General features: G+C 56.7%; 1 protein-coding gene across 2 annotated transcripts in view; it reads left to right on the top strand.

Moving 5' to 3' along the window:
• SORL1 (sortilin related receptor 1) overlaps window positions 1–15,573 on the top strand; it is a 135,901-nt gene that overhangs the window by 62,193 nt on the left and 58,135 nt on the right. For both annotated transcript variants that reach the window (XM_084868410.1, XM_084868411.1), the window contains 8 exons: window positions 523–709; window positions 4,512–4,640; window positions 5,529–5,614; window positions 8,257–8,429; window positions 9,005–9,140; window positions 11,200–11,287; window positions 13,996–14,242; window positions 14,779–14,917. In XM_084868410.1, coding sequence (XP_084724536.1) covers window positions 523–709; window positions 4,512–4,640; window positions 5,529–5,614; window positions 8,257–8,429; window positions 9,005–9,140; window positions 11,200–11,287; window positions 13,996–14,242; window positions 14,779–14,917 — 1,185 coding nt within the window. The remainder of the gene's footprint in view (window positions 1–522; window positions 710–4,511; window positions 4,641–5,528; window positions 5,615–8,256; window positions 8,430–9,004; window positions 9,141–11,199; window positions 11,288–13,995; window positions 14,243–14,778; window positions 14,918–15,573) is intronic.

Raw genomic sequence — 15,573 nt, 5'->3', positions numbered from 1 at the left:
CAGGCAGGCTGCGCCCTGAGCCCAAGGACGCCCGCTGCAGCGCCCTCCCCACATGGTCACCGCATGCCACCAGCCTCAGAAACACATCCAGGGCAGCCAGGCACCAGGAAGCAGGCCCCAATGAAGGGGCAGCAGGAACCCCTGGGGGCAGGGGTGGGAGAATTAGGTCACATGGAGGCATGTGCGGAACACTGGCTCTGAGGATGCTCATGGAACTCGAAGGAGAACGCACGAGGGGAGCCTCAGCAGACGGGACCCTCAGACAGGGAGCCTCGGCAGACGGGAGCCGCAGGGAAACCCTAGGAAAGTGCTGTCACGCACAGGGCCAGTGGGGCTGCTGCTCCCCGCTCCTCGGGTGAACATCCATGTTCCGTGGCCGCTTTCATTTGTGTGGGGCCACCCACCTGACAGCAGGCTGGCCAGGGGCTTGGGACAGCCCGGGCGGGGGCCTGAGCAGCAGGGCTGACAGGCTGCTGGGCAGGCACCTCCAGGGCAGCGGCTCATGCTGTGTCTCCTCTGCAGGGGTCCCCTGCACAGAGAACGACTACAAGCTGTGGTCCCCGTCCGACGAGAGGGGCAGCCAGTGCCTGCTGGGCCACAAGACGGTCTTCAAGCGCCGGACGCCTCACGCCACGTGCTTCAACGGCGAAGACTTCGACCGGCCCGTGGTGGTGGCCAACTGCTCCTGCACCCGCGCCGACTACGAATGGTGGGTGCCTGCTGCCTGGGACGGACTGGCTGTCTTCTCAGTGTGGGTGCGGGAGCTGTGGCCCCTCGCCCTGAGGAAAGGAAGGAGTCACAGGAGCAGATGGTCACCGCTCACAGAGCGTATCCGTTAGCTGCAGGGACGTGTGAGGTGGGCGAAGCTTCTACCTCGGCAATCGCAGCCATCACTCCGCAGCAGGCACTCGGCGTTTCTGTGTGGGCACCCCAAATGGCACATTCTGGGGGCGACGGGGGCAACTCCTTGTTCCTAGGAGCCCTGCTCTAGAGGGAGTTATTTGAGAGCTTGTTTGGAGGTTCTAGCAGGGGAGCGCAGCTACTCGTATACCCTTGACCGAAGACCGGTCCTCTCCTCTTGGGGGAAAGTCGTCCTCTTCGACCAAGCGCGCAGCTTCGGGAGTGACGCACATGGATCGGTGAGGGAGGAGGGGGACACCCGCCTAGCCAGCCAGATCAGCCGAATCAACCCTGGCGATCAATGGGGTGACAGATGTCGCAGCCAGCTCGCCCTCACATCCTAGAGGGAGTTATTTGAAACGTGGGAATATCAGTGTACACACACATGCGCGCACACACTAGTCTCTGAGCTGAGCATGTGAGGACTGTTAATGCAGAAGCGGAGCAGTGACGTGCACACAGGTACCTAACGGATGGAGCTGCCAGCCTTGGGGGACACTTCATGGTGACTACAGCTGGGGAGGAGGAGACGGGGTGGCTGCTGGGAACAGAATTTCTGGAGAAAGCATCCGGGTGATGGCCTTCAGGAAGGCCCAGAAGTGTGGGCAGGAGCGTTCTGAGAGGAGGGAGCAGCAGTGTGCAGGCAGGGCGGTCGCTGGGGGGAGGCGGTGTCTGTGTGTGGTGGTGAGCCAAGAGCAGGAGGTGTCTGAAGGCTCCGCAGAGAGCTGAGGTCGGAGCCCTGAGGCAGGCGCTCGGGTCTGTAATCTGCACCAGATGCTCACGGATTCAGCAGGCCTGTCCGCAGAGCTCGGACACTGAACTCAAACAGCTGGCTCATTTCCAGCAGCTGCTCAGGCCCCAGGAAGCTCAGGTTTGCTTCGGGAAGTGCACATCCTGCAGCCGGTCACCCGAGGGGCCTCTGGTCCAAGGCTGGGTCGGGCCTCCAGGGATGTTTTGGGCCTTGCAGGCCCGTGGTCTCTGCAGCTGCTCGCCCGGGTCTGGCAGCAGGAACAGCCCCCGGGTAGGTAGGCGCGGATGGACCCAGTAAGTTCTCTTCACTGAAACAGCTGCTGCCCTGGGCACGCCTCTGCGGGCCAGGCTTCTGAGACGGACTGTGCACATGGGTCCCCGGGGTCACGCTAATGTGAGGTCTGACTCCCGAGTCGGCACCTGCATGCAGCCATGGGCGATTCTGACGCTGCCTCTCCCGCACCTGCTCTGAGAGCAGGGGCTTTGGGCAGCTCAGACGCACATTCCCTTCGACAGCGGGTGGTCCTAGTAGTAGCATGGATGCTCCATAGCACCCCAAGCTGGGTGATGCCCCCGTGCTGTCAGGGCAGTGTCCACTGGCCTCTGATTAACCTGTAGCTAATCTGAGAGCCTTGCTGGCCTGAGGGAGTGGTCCCCTGACTGTAGAGGCCCAGTCAGGGAAAGGGCCCTCTCTCCTCTTTTATCCCCACGAAGTACTTAAAAACCAAACCAAACAAAAACATGTCAGGCAATCTAACAAATCTTTGGCTTTTCACTATTATTTTTTCATCTGATGGTCACTGTTAGCCTTTTCTCTAAGATCTGCCACCGGGCAGCAACACCAGAAACCAGGTCCCAGGGACTGGGGCACTGTCCTGAGCCCTGGCCTGGCTCTCCTGGTCCATTCGCCCACCCCACTGGCCGGAAACCCCGGGGGCTGAGTCTTTATTACAGACCAGGAGTAGGGCTTCAGGCCAAGTGAGATCGTGAGCGTGAAGGTGATGGCCCGCGACCGCAATAAAGGGAGTGCAGGTCTCAGGCCATCCCACTGCTGTGCATCCCTCTGTCCGCTCACTGCAGCTGCAGGGAAGGCGCCTGCCCCCGCTGTGCGGACTTGCAGTTGTGTGGCCCTGGACTTGGCAGTGGTCAGTGCGATGGCCTGAGATGGACTGCAGGAGAGGAAGTGAGAGCAAGTGACTGGTGGAATCTGCCGTTAGTTCAGCTCCCGAGTGGCACCTGCATTGGAGAGAGGTTGCTTCTGAGCCCTTCAGCTGCCCCTGTACCTCCCCCCCCCCCCCCCCAAGGCCCCACCACTGCCCACAGTGCCCTGGCTCAGGGTATTACTTTTTTATGTCTTTTTTAAATGCAAAAAGATTTTTATCAAGTATAATAGACTCTTGTGCATCTTTGCGCTTCCCCACGTTGTCAAGAAGTGTGGCTTTCGAATCCTAACTGCAGCTCCTGGGCACACGTGCATTTCTAGCCTGACGCGGTGCCCACACATCTCTGTACATGTAGATGCATGCACACATGTGACGGAAACAAGCTTTGTGAGGTGCCAGCTCCTGGTGGGTGGGCTGCATTTTGCAGTCTTCTGTGTCTTAAGGGAGTGGGGGAGCTGGTCTTAATGCTCCTGCACGTGCACTGCCTGCTGGCGGGAGGGTGGAGAAACCGGCCTGGCAAGGGTGTTGGGCCCTTGGAGACAAAACAGCAATTAGCTAATGCTCCAGCCAGCCCCCAACAGAGAGTCTGCCCAATGAGTGAGACCTGCCTGGCTCAGTAATACACGTTTTCTGAGCGGTTCGGTAGAAAGGGCTAAGTGTGAATTGTGACAGGATATACTCAAGCCGCTTTGCCTGCACCTGGTCACTGTTTCTCACACAGTAGCTGTTTATTTGTTGGACCGAACAGAGCAAATGAAGCCTTTTGGGAGAGCGAGCAGCTGGCAGTGCTGCTGAGTTAGCAGTCAGTTTGGGCGGGGCCTGGACCCGAGTGTGGCGACACTGCCTCACCTGGGAGTGTGCAGTGCGCCGGGGACGCCGCACTCAGGCTGGGCCTCGGCAGAGCGAGACCCGCTGCCCACTGCTCCGGAGCGGCGGTGAGGAGACCGGCCCCACGGCGCACAAGGTCTCCAAGACCAAGGCGCTGGGTCCTGGCGGGCAGGAGGGACAGCGGTGATGCTGACAGTATGTGGACATGACCTTAAGTAACATTGGTTTTTAAAAGGACATTTATTAAATCCTCTCTTTTTTAATCCTTACCCAAGGATATTTTCCATTGATATTTAGAGAGAAGAGAGAGGGAAAGAGAAACATCCATGTGAGAGAAACGCATCGATGGGTTGCCTCCTGCATGAGCCTTGACCAAGGCCCTGGCCAGGAAGGAGCCTGCAACTGAGGTGCATGCCCTCGACCGGAATTGTATCTGGTTACCTTTGGTCCACAGGTCCACGCTTTACCCCCTGAGCCACACTGACCAGGTCCTAGTCGTGCCCAGAAGTCTCCCAGTTGTGCCCAGAAGGCCGCACTAGGTGCTAGTGGTCTGTGAACATCCACTCTCCTTCCCACAGCGAGAGGGCAGGCCCAGAGTCTTTGGGTAGGTGCGGGATCGAGCTAACATTTCACTGTTTTGACTTGAGCATACTGATTTGTGTTGGTTTTATCTACTTATGGCACGTGGTGGTGGCTTACGGTGATGGTTCTGATGTAAAGGCCTTCTGGAATGGTGCCGGTGCAGAGCTGAGTGCAGTCTGTAAGGGGCGCGGGAGGAGCCAGTGGTACAGGTGCAGGCAGCGTGAGGGAGTCGCAGCGCCGGCCCTGAGGTGCAGACCGCGGCCGTGACAAGCCCTCGCTGCCTTTCAGTGACTTCGGTTTCAAGATGAGTGAAGACCTGCTGCTGGAGGTTTGCGTGCCCGATCCCGAGTTCTCTGAGCAGTCCGACTCCCCTCCTGTGCCCTGCCCTGCGGGTTCCACCTACCGGAGGACGAGAGGGTATGTCTCACGGCGGCTGCTGGGCAGGGACTTGGGGTCTACGCTGGGTCTGGGAGCCCCGGTGCCTTTCGACTGGAAATGCCAGGCTTCTAGTGAGCAGGTGTCTTTTTTTTTTTTTTAATCCTCATCTGAAGATATTTTTCCGTTCATTTTTAGAGAGTGTGTGAGAGAGCAGGAAAGAGAGATAAACATCCATGTGAGAGAAACATCAATTGGTTGCCTCCGGTACTTGCCTGACCAGGAACCAGGCTGGGGAGGTACGTGCCCTGGACCAGAATCGGACCCGGGACTCTTTGGTTTGCAGGACCCTTTGCTCTATCCACTGAGCCAGCTAGGGCTGGGCAAGCAGGTTTCAAGTAGCTCGGGCAATATTTAACGTTAGGATATTTGCAAACTCTTCCATCCGCAGTGAGAGAGAAAGGAAAGTCTATAAGTTCCTCTGTGATTTTACTTGTATCTGAAGTCATACATTTAGCATGCACATCGTCAGAGGAGTTTGTGGGGACATCGGTGTAAAAGCCGTGCAGGATAGCACCCAGATGGTCTGAGCTGCTACCTGATTCCGGCAGTGCTGGGCCTGAGGGATCCATGGGGAAAAGAGCAGGTGAACCCTGCTGTGCATGCTGGGAATGTGTTCCAGTCACAGAGCCTTTAAAAAAAAAAGGATTGATTTCAGAGGGGAAGGGAGAATCATTGATTGGCTGCCTCCTGCACACCCTCTCCTGGGGATCGAGCCCCCAACCCAGGCATGCGCCCTGACCGGAATCATTCCCCAGACCCTTCAGTCACAGGCCGACGCTCCATCCACAGAGCACCCGACCAGGGCTACAGAGCCCGCATGGCTGTTCTCTGACGTGTCTCCTCTTGCTCTTGGGGTTGGGGTGACAGCTATCGGAAGATTTCCGGGGACACGTGCAGCGGAGGGGATGTCGAAGCGCGACTGGAGGGGGAGCTGGTCCCGTGCCCCGTGGCAGGTAAGAGGCGGCGCTTCCCTTGGCTTCTTGAGCCGCCGTTGGGCTGTGGTGGCGATCCCACAGCCTGTCCTGGGTCATCGAGAGAGTGGCGTTTCTCAGAGCTCCCTGCACGCGGATCCAGACTCACTTATGTAACCATATGACTTCACAGGAATGGACAGTACTTGGGAAGGAAACCCCCTCTGTTCTTTGAAAAACGCTCACTCCGCACCTGCGGTGGTCCAGGCGCGGCCGGCGAGCGGGGCTGGTCTCTTGTTCCTTGATCTGCTTGTCAGAGCTGGTGGAAAAGAGGCTTTTGGGGAAGGAGCCAGTGGTCTATCTTATTTTTGTGTTACTTACTATAAGTAACACTAGTAACCCTGCACACGAATCCATTCACTAGTAGCTCGCTGCCGCCCTCCAGTATGGCTTTCCACCCATTGCCCGCCTCCTGTAGCTCCCCTCCCCCCTCATAGCTGTTTCTGTTTTGATAAGTCTGGGGCTGAAGGCAGGTTTGTGCCGAGAGAGGAAGAGGGTGTAGAACTGATGGGACCCCACATCTCTGCAAAGGTGAGTCAGCTGGGCTTCTGGAAGGACTTGAAAAACGAAGTCCGTTTTTCTCTATGATGACCGAGTGCTATAAGAGCGCAGGCTGCCGCCCTGTGCCCGCGCTGGGATTGGCCGCATCCTGTCTTTCCTAAGGGAAGTGTCTGTGGAGAGGCCGCACGCGCCCATAGCCTCCCTGGGCATGGCTCCACCGAGGCTTAGTGAGCAAGAGAGCCAGCGCAGCGGAGTCAGGCTTGTGGGTGTTTGAGGGAGGCGTGGGTTCGAGACTGGCTGCAGTGGCTCTGTTCTTTCCTGCGCAGCTTCAGGGAGTCCCTGGCTCTGGTGACATTTAGGGGCTCAGCTGTCTCCATCCTGACCGCCCTTCCCTGGGAATGTTTTCTTGAAAACCGGAAGGAGAAATTGGTTATCATATAGTGGCAGCTTAGATACTTGAGAAGTGAAGTGAGACCCGAGGAACAGAGGCAAACGTACCTTTATTAGAGTTGCAGGCAGATTAATTTCTGGTGCGTTATCTGTGTTGAAGCCTTTGTGAGGCTACTACGCGTTGCTCATTGAGGGAATGGAGTGGGGAGGAGGGAATGGAATGGGGGGGAAGGGAGTCGGGAGAAGGGGACGGGATGGGGGGAAGGGAGGGAGAGGGGATGGGGGGCCACCAGGTACTGTGCAGACATTCAGCAGAGGGCTTGGGTTTGCACGGGGTCCGTCTGCAGCACCTTGTCCAGATGGGCGTGGGCGGGGCCATGAGCGTGTGCTCACCCCACTTCCTGGGAGGAACCCGGTGTGTGCCAGGCTGTTCCCGCCTGGGAGAGGGAAGCTAGCTTTTTTTTTTTTTTTTTTTTATAATATATTTTTATTGATTTTAGAGAGAGGGAGAGAGAATAGAAACATCAATGATGAAAGAGACTCATTGACTGGCTGTCTCCTGCACACCCACACAGGGGATGTGCCCTGAACCCAGGACTTCAGTCTGCAGGCAGGCTCTCTATCCACTGAGCCACACCAACCAGGGCAGCTCTGTAGTTACTTCTGGGACGTGAAGCAAACCTGGTAATTCCGGGCCTCTCTGTATGAAAATGGCCCGCTGAGTGTCTGCTCACTGCAGAGGCAGCGGCAGGGGGAAGCTTGATCGGAGCTTACTGGTAACAGCCACAGTGAATCACTTGGCCTCGCTGCCCTCCGTTTTCTGGTTTGTAAAATCGTGTTATACAATAGTAGGCCTCTCATTAGACACTTATGTGGGTTAAACAATGCCTGGTACATAGTCTGTGGGTTGTGGATAAGTGCTTGTTAAATAAGTGGAGTTTATGATAATTGTGTCGTAAAACAAGGTCAGTAGTGAAGAACAAATGTGTTATTATCTTAGAAACAGGAGTTGGGCGGTGAGGTTGCCTCATGCCACGGTGAGCAATGTGTCACAGGTGAGCAAACGGTCAGCGAGCCTGGCTGCACGTCTTCAGTGGCCGTGGCCCCTGATGGCGGGGCCATGTGCTGACCGGTGCCGGTCCTTGTCCAGTGTGACTGATGAGCTGGGCTGCGCTCAGCATTGCGGATGTTGGAGCCTGCCCACTGGGGGGTCTAATAAAAACAGAAGGAGCAGATGATGACTTGGCGGAGGAGGAATTGCTGGAAGATCATGGGAGTTTAAGTCACCACCCAAGCGGGAGGTGTGCTCCAGGCCACACCCGCCAACGCCGTGCTCTCCCGGGACCCCATGGGCCCCGCGTGCCCGTGGCTCTGAGGTGTGGGACCCAGGGCCCCGCGTGCCCATGGCTCTGAGGTGTGGGACCCAGGGCCCCGCATGCCCATGGCTCTGAGGTGTGGGACCCAGGACCCTGCGTGCCCATGGCTCTGAGGTGTGGGACCCAGGACCCTGCGTGCCCATGGCTCTGAGGTGTGGGACCCAGGGCCCCACGTGCCCGTGGCTCTGAGGTGTGGGACCCAGGGCCCTGCGTGCCAGTGGCTCTGAGGTATGGGACCCAGGGCCCCACGTGCCCATGGCTCTGAGGTGTGGGACCCAGGGCCCCGCGTGCCAGTGGCTCTGAGGTGTGGGACCCAGGCCCGAGGCGGAGACCGCTCACTGTCTGTGGTCTGTGCAGAGGAGAACGAGTTCATCCTGTTTGCCACACGCAAGTCCATCCACCGCTACGACCTGGCCTCCGGCGCCACCGAGCAGCTGCCGCTCGCTGGCCTGCGGGCCGCCGTCGCCCTGGACTTCGACTACGCGCGCAACTGCCTGTACTGGTCCGACCTGGCCTTGGATCTCATCCAGGTGAGTGCCCGGTGGCGGGGGCCGTGCTTGCACCCCGATAGACACACTTCTTTCCCAGTGGCCGCAGGAGGGGGTGTCATGGGGCTCAGTCTGCCAACCCAGAGCCCCAACAAGGCCTCGCCTTCCTGCTGGGGAGACTGGAGGACGCGGTGCAGACTGCGGGATCACTTCCTGTCACCCCCGTGCCCGCAGCCGTTCTCCCCAGGCCGCGTGGTGGTTCTCTTCTCACCATGGTGGCGTCTGCAGCGAGGACAGGGAACAGGCCGGGCCGGCATTTCAAAGCAGAGCTGTCTGGTCTTCAGTCCTTTTAGAAAAGCATGTTCAACAATGCTGACTTCTATCCCACAGAGATCTCATGGGGCTCGGGGATGTGAGGGGTGGGCGCTGAGTCTCCCAACAATAGCACCTGGTGGCCCGAGCCTCTCCAGGGAGAGAAACTGAGAAGCAGACAGGGGCGTAAAGAAACTGCCGGCCCGGGTGGCTGGTCTGCAAAGCGGGCACCACACACCCCGGGTCCCGGCAGCGGGCAGGAGGTCACTGAGCATTCACAGAATTGCTGCTGCTTCCCTCGCCAGCGCCTCTGTCTGAACGGGAGCACCGGGCAGGAGGTGATCATCAGCTCCGGCTTGGAGACCGTGGAAGCCTTGGCCTTTGACCCCCTCAGCCAGCTGCTTTACTGGGTGGACGCTGGCTTTAAGAAGATTGAGGTAGGTGTGCTCCCCTGACCCAATGAGGAGGACTCCAGCCAGATGGGTCACAGACGGGGCCAGTGTTCATGTTTGCTCTGGAGTTCTCAGACCTCCGAGGATGGGCCCTGGGCCTCGAGAGGAAGGCGAGGGCCGGGCCGGAGCCGCTGCTCTCTGCTGTGAAGGTTCCGCACACAGAGCACGGGCACCTGCCGCACATACCTCCTGAGGTGCCAAGAGCTTGTATTCGGGAGAGGAAACAGAGTAGTAACAACAACAATAGTATCGTAGCATTACCATGACTATTTTTAACATTTTTATTGATTTCAGAGAGGAAGGAAGAGGAAGAGAAACATTAATGAGAGAAACACTGATTGGCTGCCTTCTTCATGCCCCCTACTGGGGATCAAGCTCGTAACCTGGGCATGTGCACTGGATTTGAACCTGAGATCCTTCAGCCCACAAGCCGACTCTCTGTCCACTGAGCCAAATTGGTTAGGGCCGTAGCATTATTATATGCTCTACCATCAGCACTCAGACAGCATGGTGGTCGGTTAGAGGAATAATGACAGCAGCATCGTCATTATCACCATCATCATCACCAGGGCAATGAGGCTCACTGTGCCCGCCCCAGCGGGAGACACGTGGCAGGACTTAACAACCCAGCAGGTGGCTCTCCTTGTTTATCCTGACCTCTCGCGCTCAGCTGTCCGGGCACATGAAGCTCCACAGTGGCCGCTGAGTGCCCGTCAGCTTCCTGGCCTCAGCTCCTGCAGTGCTGCTGGCCCAGACCCTGCCTCTGCTCTCACTCCCTGTGGAGGGTGGGCATGGGGCCGGGGGAACAGGTAGACACAGAGCCCAGGGAGGCTGCAAGACATGAGCCACAGGTGAGGGTCGGCCTGGGCCCCCTGCATTCCAGTGGCCGAGGGACTTTGGCTTCAGGTCCATCGTCCATCGCCATTGGCAAATGCAGTGCTTTCCGAGTGCCGTGGCGCCTGCCAGTGCCCCTTCGCCTTGGGATGGCACAGCGGAGGCAAACATGTCGGCTAGGTGAGGGATAGAGTTTATTTTCATTGCTGCTTATTTTTATTTTTTAAATATCCTCGGGGACGCACAGCCGGGGGCAGAGGCGCCTCGGGGACGCACAGCCGGGGGCAGGGGCACCTTGGGGCACGGCCCCTGAGCTGAGCCCTGACTGAGGAGGTCGCTGGAGAGCTTGCCTCAGAGCAGTGAGAGGAGAAGGGAAGGGCACAGGGCTTGTGGCAGGGAGCTCTGCTGTTGTTGTTTTTTGTTGTTGTTGTTAATCCTCACTTGATATTTTCCCATTGATTTTCAGAGACAGTGGGAGAGAAACACATCAATTGGTTGCCTCCTGCATGAGCCCTGACCAGGGCCCAGGCCAGGGAGGAGTCTGCAACCAAGTAGGTGCCCTTGACCGGATTTGAACCCGCAACCCTTCGGTCCACAGGCCAACACTCTATCCAGGGAGCCCAGCCGGCCAGGCTGCGCTGATGGTGTTAGTGTCTCTCTCTCCTCTGCGGTGTGTGGCCCATGCTCTCGGGCCAGCAGGAGCAGGCAGAGCCTTGCTCACACTCGCTCAGGCCCTGCTTGTGTAAACTGGTGTCAAAGCAGAAGCTGGAGAGGAGGGGCCTGAGTGAGCCTGAAGGAGAGACGGGCTTTGATTAGAGCGGAGGACGGGCAGGCGATGGCGTAGGCCGGCTCGGAGCAGGAGCCAGGTCTGCTGACAGCGGGAACTGAAGGAGAAGCCTGTGGAGACGTCACTGCCAGGCGTGGCATGGCGACTTCCCTCTGTGGACAGGGTGGCGCCGGGCCAGGGCCTGGGCAGCAGGCGGGTAAATAAGTTAACATGTGAGTGCTGTGCACATCGAAGGGGCCTCTGCCAGAGTGTGCATGTAGGAGCCAGAGGAAAGGCCGTTCAGACTAGAAAGGGGGCAGATGTCCCAGGTCAGCCCGCAGTGGAGCTGGCGGCCTCGAGGGGCCTGTCTGCAGGCAGCAGCTGGCGGGAGGCTGCAGGGGCTCTGACCATCTTGGCCCTTTTCTCTTCCCTCGCGCCTGTCAGGTAGCTCATCCAGATGGTGACTTCCGACTCACGATCGTCAATTCCTCTGTGCTCGATCGGCCCCGCGCTCTGGCCCTCGTGCCCCAGGAGGGGTAAGTGTGGCTCCGTGGAAGGCGGGGTGAGTCCCAGGCTGCAGCAGACAGACTCACGGGAATGCAAATTGCTGGACAAAAGCTGCTTCTCAGGACTGTGGTTGTAGTAAGCTGTTAACCGAGTTTTGAAACCATAGTCTTTGTCAGGTAACTTTTCACCAGCAAGCATCCAGATGTCTCACATCTGTGGGAAGTTTCTCCAACAAAAGGTAATATTAAGGCCCAGCCATTATGACTCAGTGGTTGAGCATCGGCCTATGAACCAGGCAGTCACAGTTGGATTCCCTGTCTGGACACATGCCCGGGTTGCAGGCTTGATCCCCAGTGTGGGGTGTGTAGGAGGCAGCTGATTGATTCTCTCTTATCATTGATGTTTCTCTCTCTCCCTCTCTGAAGTCAATAAAAACCTATTAAGAAAAGATAATATTAAAGCTTCTCTGTAGACATAGTCAAGTCTGATTGGATAGTGTGAGGATTCGTTTTCTTTTTATTGTAGCATTTTTTAATTTTTAAAATTTATCTTTATTGTTGAGAGTATTACAGATGTCCCCCCCATTTTTACCCTCATTGTCCCTTCCACAAGCTCCTGCCCCACTCCGCCTTCACCACACTGTTGTCTGTGTCCGTGGGCAATGCTTTCTTGAATGGTGCAACCACTTAAAGAATATCCTCAGGTGAGAATGAACAACAACAGACATCTGGAAGTTACTTGATTTAAAACATTAATAAAAGAGAACAGAAGTTTATGAAGTGAACAATTCTTATTTCTCCTTTCTCACTATTAATGCTTCACCTCACATTTCTAGGGGTTAATAGTTATTTGTGTCTTGTTGGGAATTTTTTAACCCATGTACAAGCACATATCTCTCTTTTTTTTTTTTTTTTATATATTTTATTGATTTTTCACAGAGAGGAAGAGAGAGGGATAGAGAGTTAGAAATATCGATGAGAGAGAATCATCGATCAGCTGCCTCGTGCACACCCCCTACTGGGGATGTGCCCGCAACCAAGGTACATGCCCTTGACCGAAATCGAACCCGGAACCTTTTAGTCCGCAGGCCGACGCTCTATTCACTGAGCCAAACCGGTCCCGGCCAAGCACATATCTTTAAAACACTCGGACACATACACGTATTTGCCAAATAGAGCACTAAGATATGTGTTGTACTCTTCTGCATATGTTAAAATTTTTTTTTAATTAATTATAGAGAGGAGGGGCAAGGGATAGAGAAATAGAAAAGTCAGTGATGAGAGAATCATTGCCTGGCTGCCTCCTGCATGTCCCACACTGGGGATTGAGCCCATATCCCAGGCATATGCCCTGACTGGGAATCTAACCATGACCTTCTGATTCATAGGTCGACGCTCAACCACTGAGCTATGCCAGCCAAGCCATATATTAAAAGTTAAATATGTTTTGAAGATGGTTTCATATGAGCACCTATAGACTTTAGGCTGCATAATTTTCTTTTGTATGTATCATAATGTATTACTTTTTCCATAGATTAAAATACATATATGTATACACACACAAAAATACATATATGTTTTATTTCAAAAACTAGTGGCCTGGTGCATGAAATCCATGCATGGGGTTGGGGGAAGGGATGTCCCTTAACCTGGCCTGCACCCTCTCCAATCTGGGACTCCTCAGGGGATGTCTGACTGCCGGTTTAGGCCTAATCCCACAGGCAGTCTGACATCTCTCTCACAATCCGGAACTCCTGGCTCCTAACTATTCTCCTGCTTGTCTGCCTGATTGCCCCTAACCACTCTGCTGGCCTGCTCGCCCCCAACTACCCCCCTGCTGGCCTGCTCGCCCCCAACTCGCCCCTTGCCAGCCTGCTCACTCACTCCCAACTGCCCCCCTCCCCCACCGGCCTGGTCACCCCACACGACCTCCCCCACCAGCCTGATTACTTACAACTGCCCTCCCCTCTTGGCCTCTAACCACCTCTACCTTGACCACACCAACATGGCTTTGTCCCCCCCTTGGGGGACAGGACAGCCTAGGTGAGGGGCCTGTGGTGGTTTGCAGGCCAGCCATGCCTCCATGGGGTGAGGGTCCCCACTGGGGGGCGTGGCCAGCCTGGGTGAGGGGCTGAGGGTCCTTTTCAGGCCAGACACACCCCCTTCAGAGTAGAGGTCCCTGCTGGGGTGCCTGGCCAGCCAGGGTGAGGGACTGAGGGCCATTTTCAGGCCCCTCCTTCGGCAGCCAGCCCAGGTAGGTAGGAAGCTTGGCTTCCTCCATCGCTGGGGGCAACACAAGCCTCCTGCCTACTCTAGCTGGCTCCGTTGTCGCCACCATCTTGGTCCCACTAATTTGCATATTCTCTGCTGATTGACTGTGAGCATTGCTGAGTGATGGTCAATTACCATCTTTCTCTTATTGGTATAGATTATTTTTGCTAGTATGAACAGTCTTTGCTATGATGACCATCTTTTTTATGTTATCTCTGCATTACTTGATTATATACATAGAAAACGCCCCATACAGGAACTTTTGGGTCAAGGAATGAAATGGTTTTGGTATTGTGATTACATATTGTGATAATAAGGTTGAAATACCCACTGGTGGGAGTGTCACCTCCCGGGAGCAGGGTTGAGCCCCTGTCTGAGCCCCTGAGCTAGAGAGAGGGCCTCCCCCCAAGGAGCAGGGCCTGGGCTCCTGTCCCCGGAGCTGGTGACAATGCTCTCTGGTTGGACAGGGTGATGCTCTGGACCGACTGGGGAGACCTGAGGCCAGGCATTTACCGGAGCAACATGGACGGCTCTGCTGTGCGCTCCCTGGTGTCGGAGGACGTGAAGTGGCCCAATGGCATCTCTGTGGACGAGCAGTGGGTCTACTGGACGGACGCCTACCTGGACTGCATCGAGCGGGTCTCCCTCCACGGCCAGCAGCGCTCAGTCCTCCTGAGCGGCCTCCCGCACCCCTATGCCATCGCGGTCTTCAAGGTGGGGCTGCCTCGCGGCCCGCCCTGCCCAGGGTGGCCAGCACACTGCTGTGAGAACGGGCTGGGTGTTTGTAGAGCGGCTAGTCTCCGCTGGGAGAGAGCTCACTTTCCAGTCGGGAGCTGTTCCTTTTAGCCCAGGCAGAGGGATGCGGACAGGTGCCCATCCCTGGTTTCAGCTCTGGCCGTGTCTCTGGGGAGCTATGCCCCCGCCTCTCTGTGGCCCCCAAGGAGCCTGTACCTGTGGGGCCGGCCACCCCGCCTGGACTCTGTAGAACAAAGGTTCTCCTAACATTGAGAAGAAGATTTCAAACGGAAGAGTTGGGCTGTGGGCAAACGTGATGTTGACCGAGTAGTTTCGTTGGGGCAGTGCCTCGGTGTGGGTGTTGGCTGAGGTTCGGGTGAACTCCTGACTCGCGTAGTGTGGGGTCCAGAGGAGCCGACGGCGGCCAGTGCCCGCGGTGGCCCTCCCAGCAGCTCCTCGCCGAGGCCCAGAGGGAAGCCCAGAGCCACACTAAAGAGCCGGCATTTTTTTTTCAGAACGATCTCTACTGGGACGACTGGTCACAGCTCAGCATCTTCCGAGCTTCCAAGCAGGGTGGGTCACAGGTGGCGCTGCTGGCCAGCCAGCTCCCGGGGCTGATGGACATGAAGGTTTTCTACAAGGGGAAGACTGCTGGTAAGGGCCTCTCCTCCCTCCTCTTGTTGGTGCGTCCCAGAAAAGGGCTGGGTGCTGCAGCCTCTACCCTAGCAGCTCCGTGGCCTCAGCCAGGCTCAGCCAGTGTTATCTAGCCACAGCCAGTGTTACTTAGCCACAGCCACTGTCAGCCAGCCACAGCCAGTGTCATCCAGCCACAGCCAGTCTCAGTGGCAGGCACATTGTTCACTTCTTCCCAACGGCATCGTGATTCCTATCCTAATGAGACACAAGCAGCTGGAAGAGGCATGTGTTGCCTGCCCGGGGTGCTGGTGATTGGTCAGTAATTATAGCCTCCCCTGCTTTCGTCCCCTCACTGAGTGGGGATTGACCTCCATTGCAGCCGGAGGGGCCCTGCAGGTGTTTCGTTTCTGCCACACACACACCCAGCGGGGCTGTGCCGTTCCCCGGGGCAGGGCTGCGCTGGACTGCAGGCTGTGCTGCTTCCTGGCAGGATCCCATCTGGGTCTCTGGCTCAGACATGCACGCGTCTGCTGTGGCACGGGTGCTGCTCTAATGACTTACTCTGTGCCCACCGTGAACGCCAAGCCCCAGGATGAACATTCTCTCTCTTCTTTTTGCTCAGTAGTTTTACCAGTGCCTGGCACTGAGTGCCCACTTCATGTTCGTTGGAAGAA

The sequence above is a fragment of the Pipistrellus hanaki genome (assembly GCF_964339955.1).
Source record: "Pipistrellus hanaki genome assembly, chromosome: 19".
NCBI lineage: Eukaryota > Metazoa > Chordata > Mammalia > Chiroptera > Vespertilionidae > Pipistrellus > Pipistrellus hanaki.
This window is presented reverse-complemented; position numbering and strand designations above follow the sequence as displayed.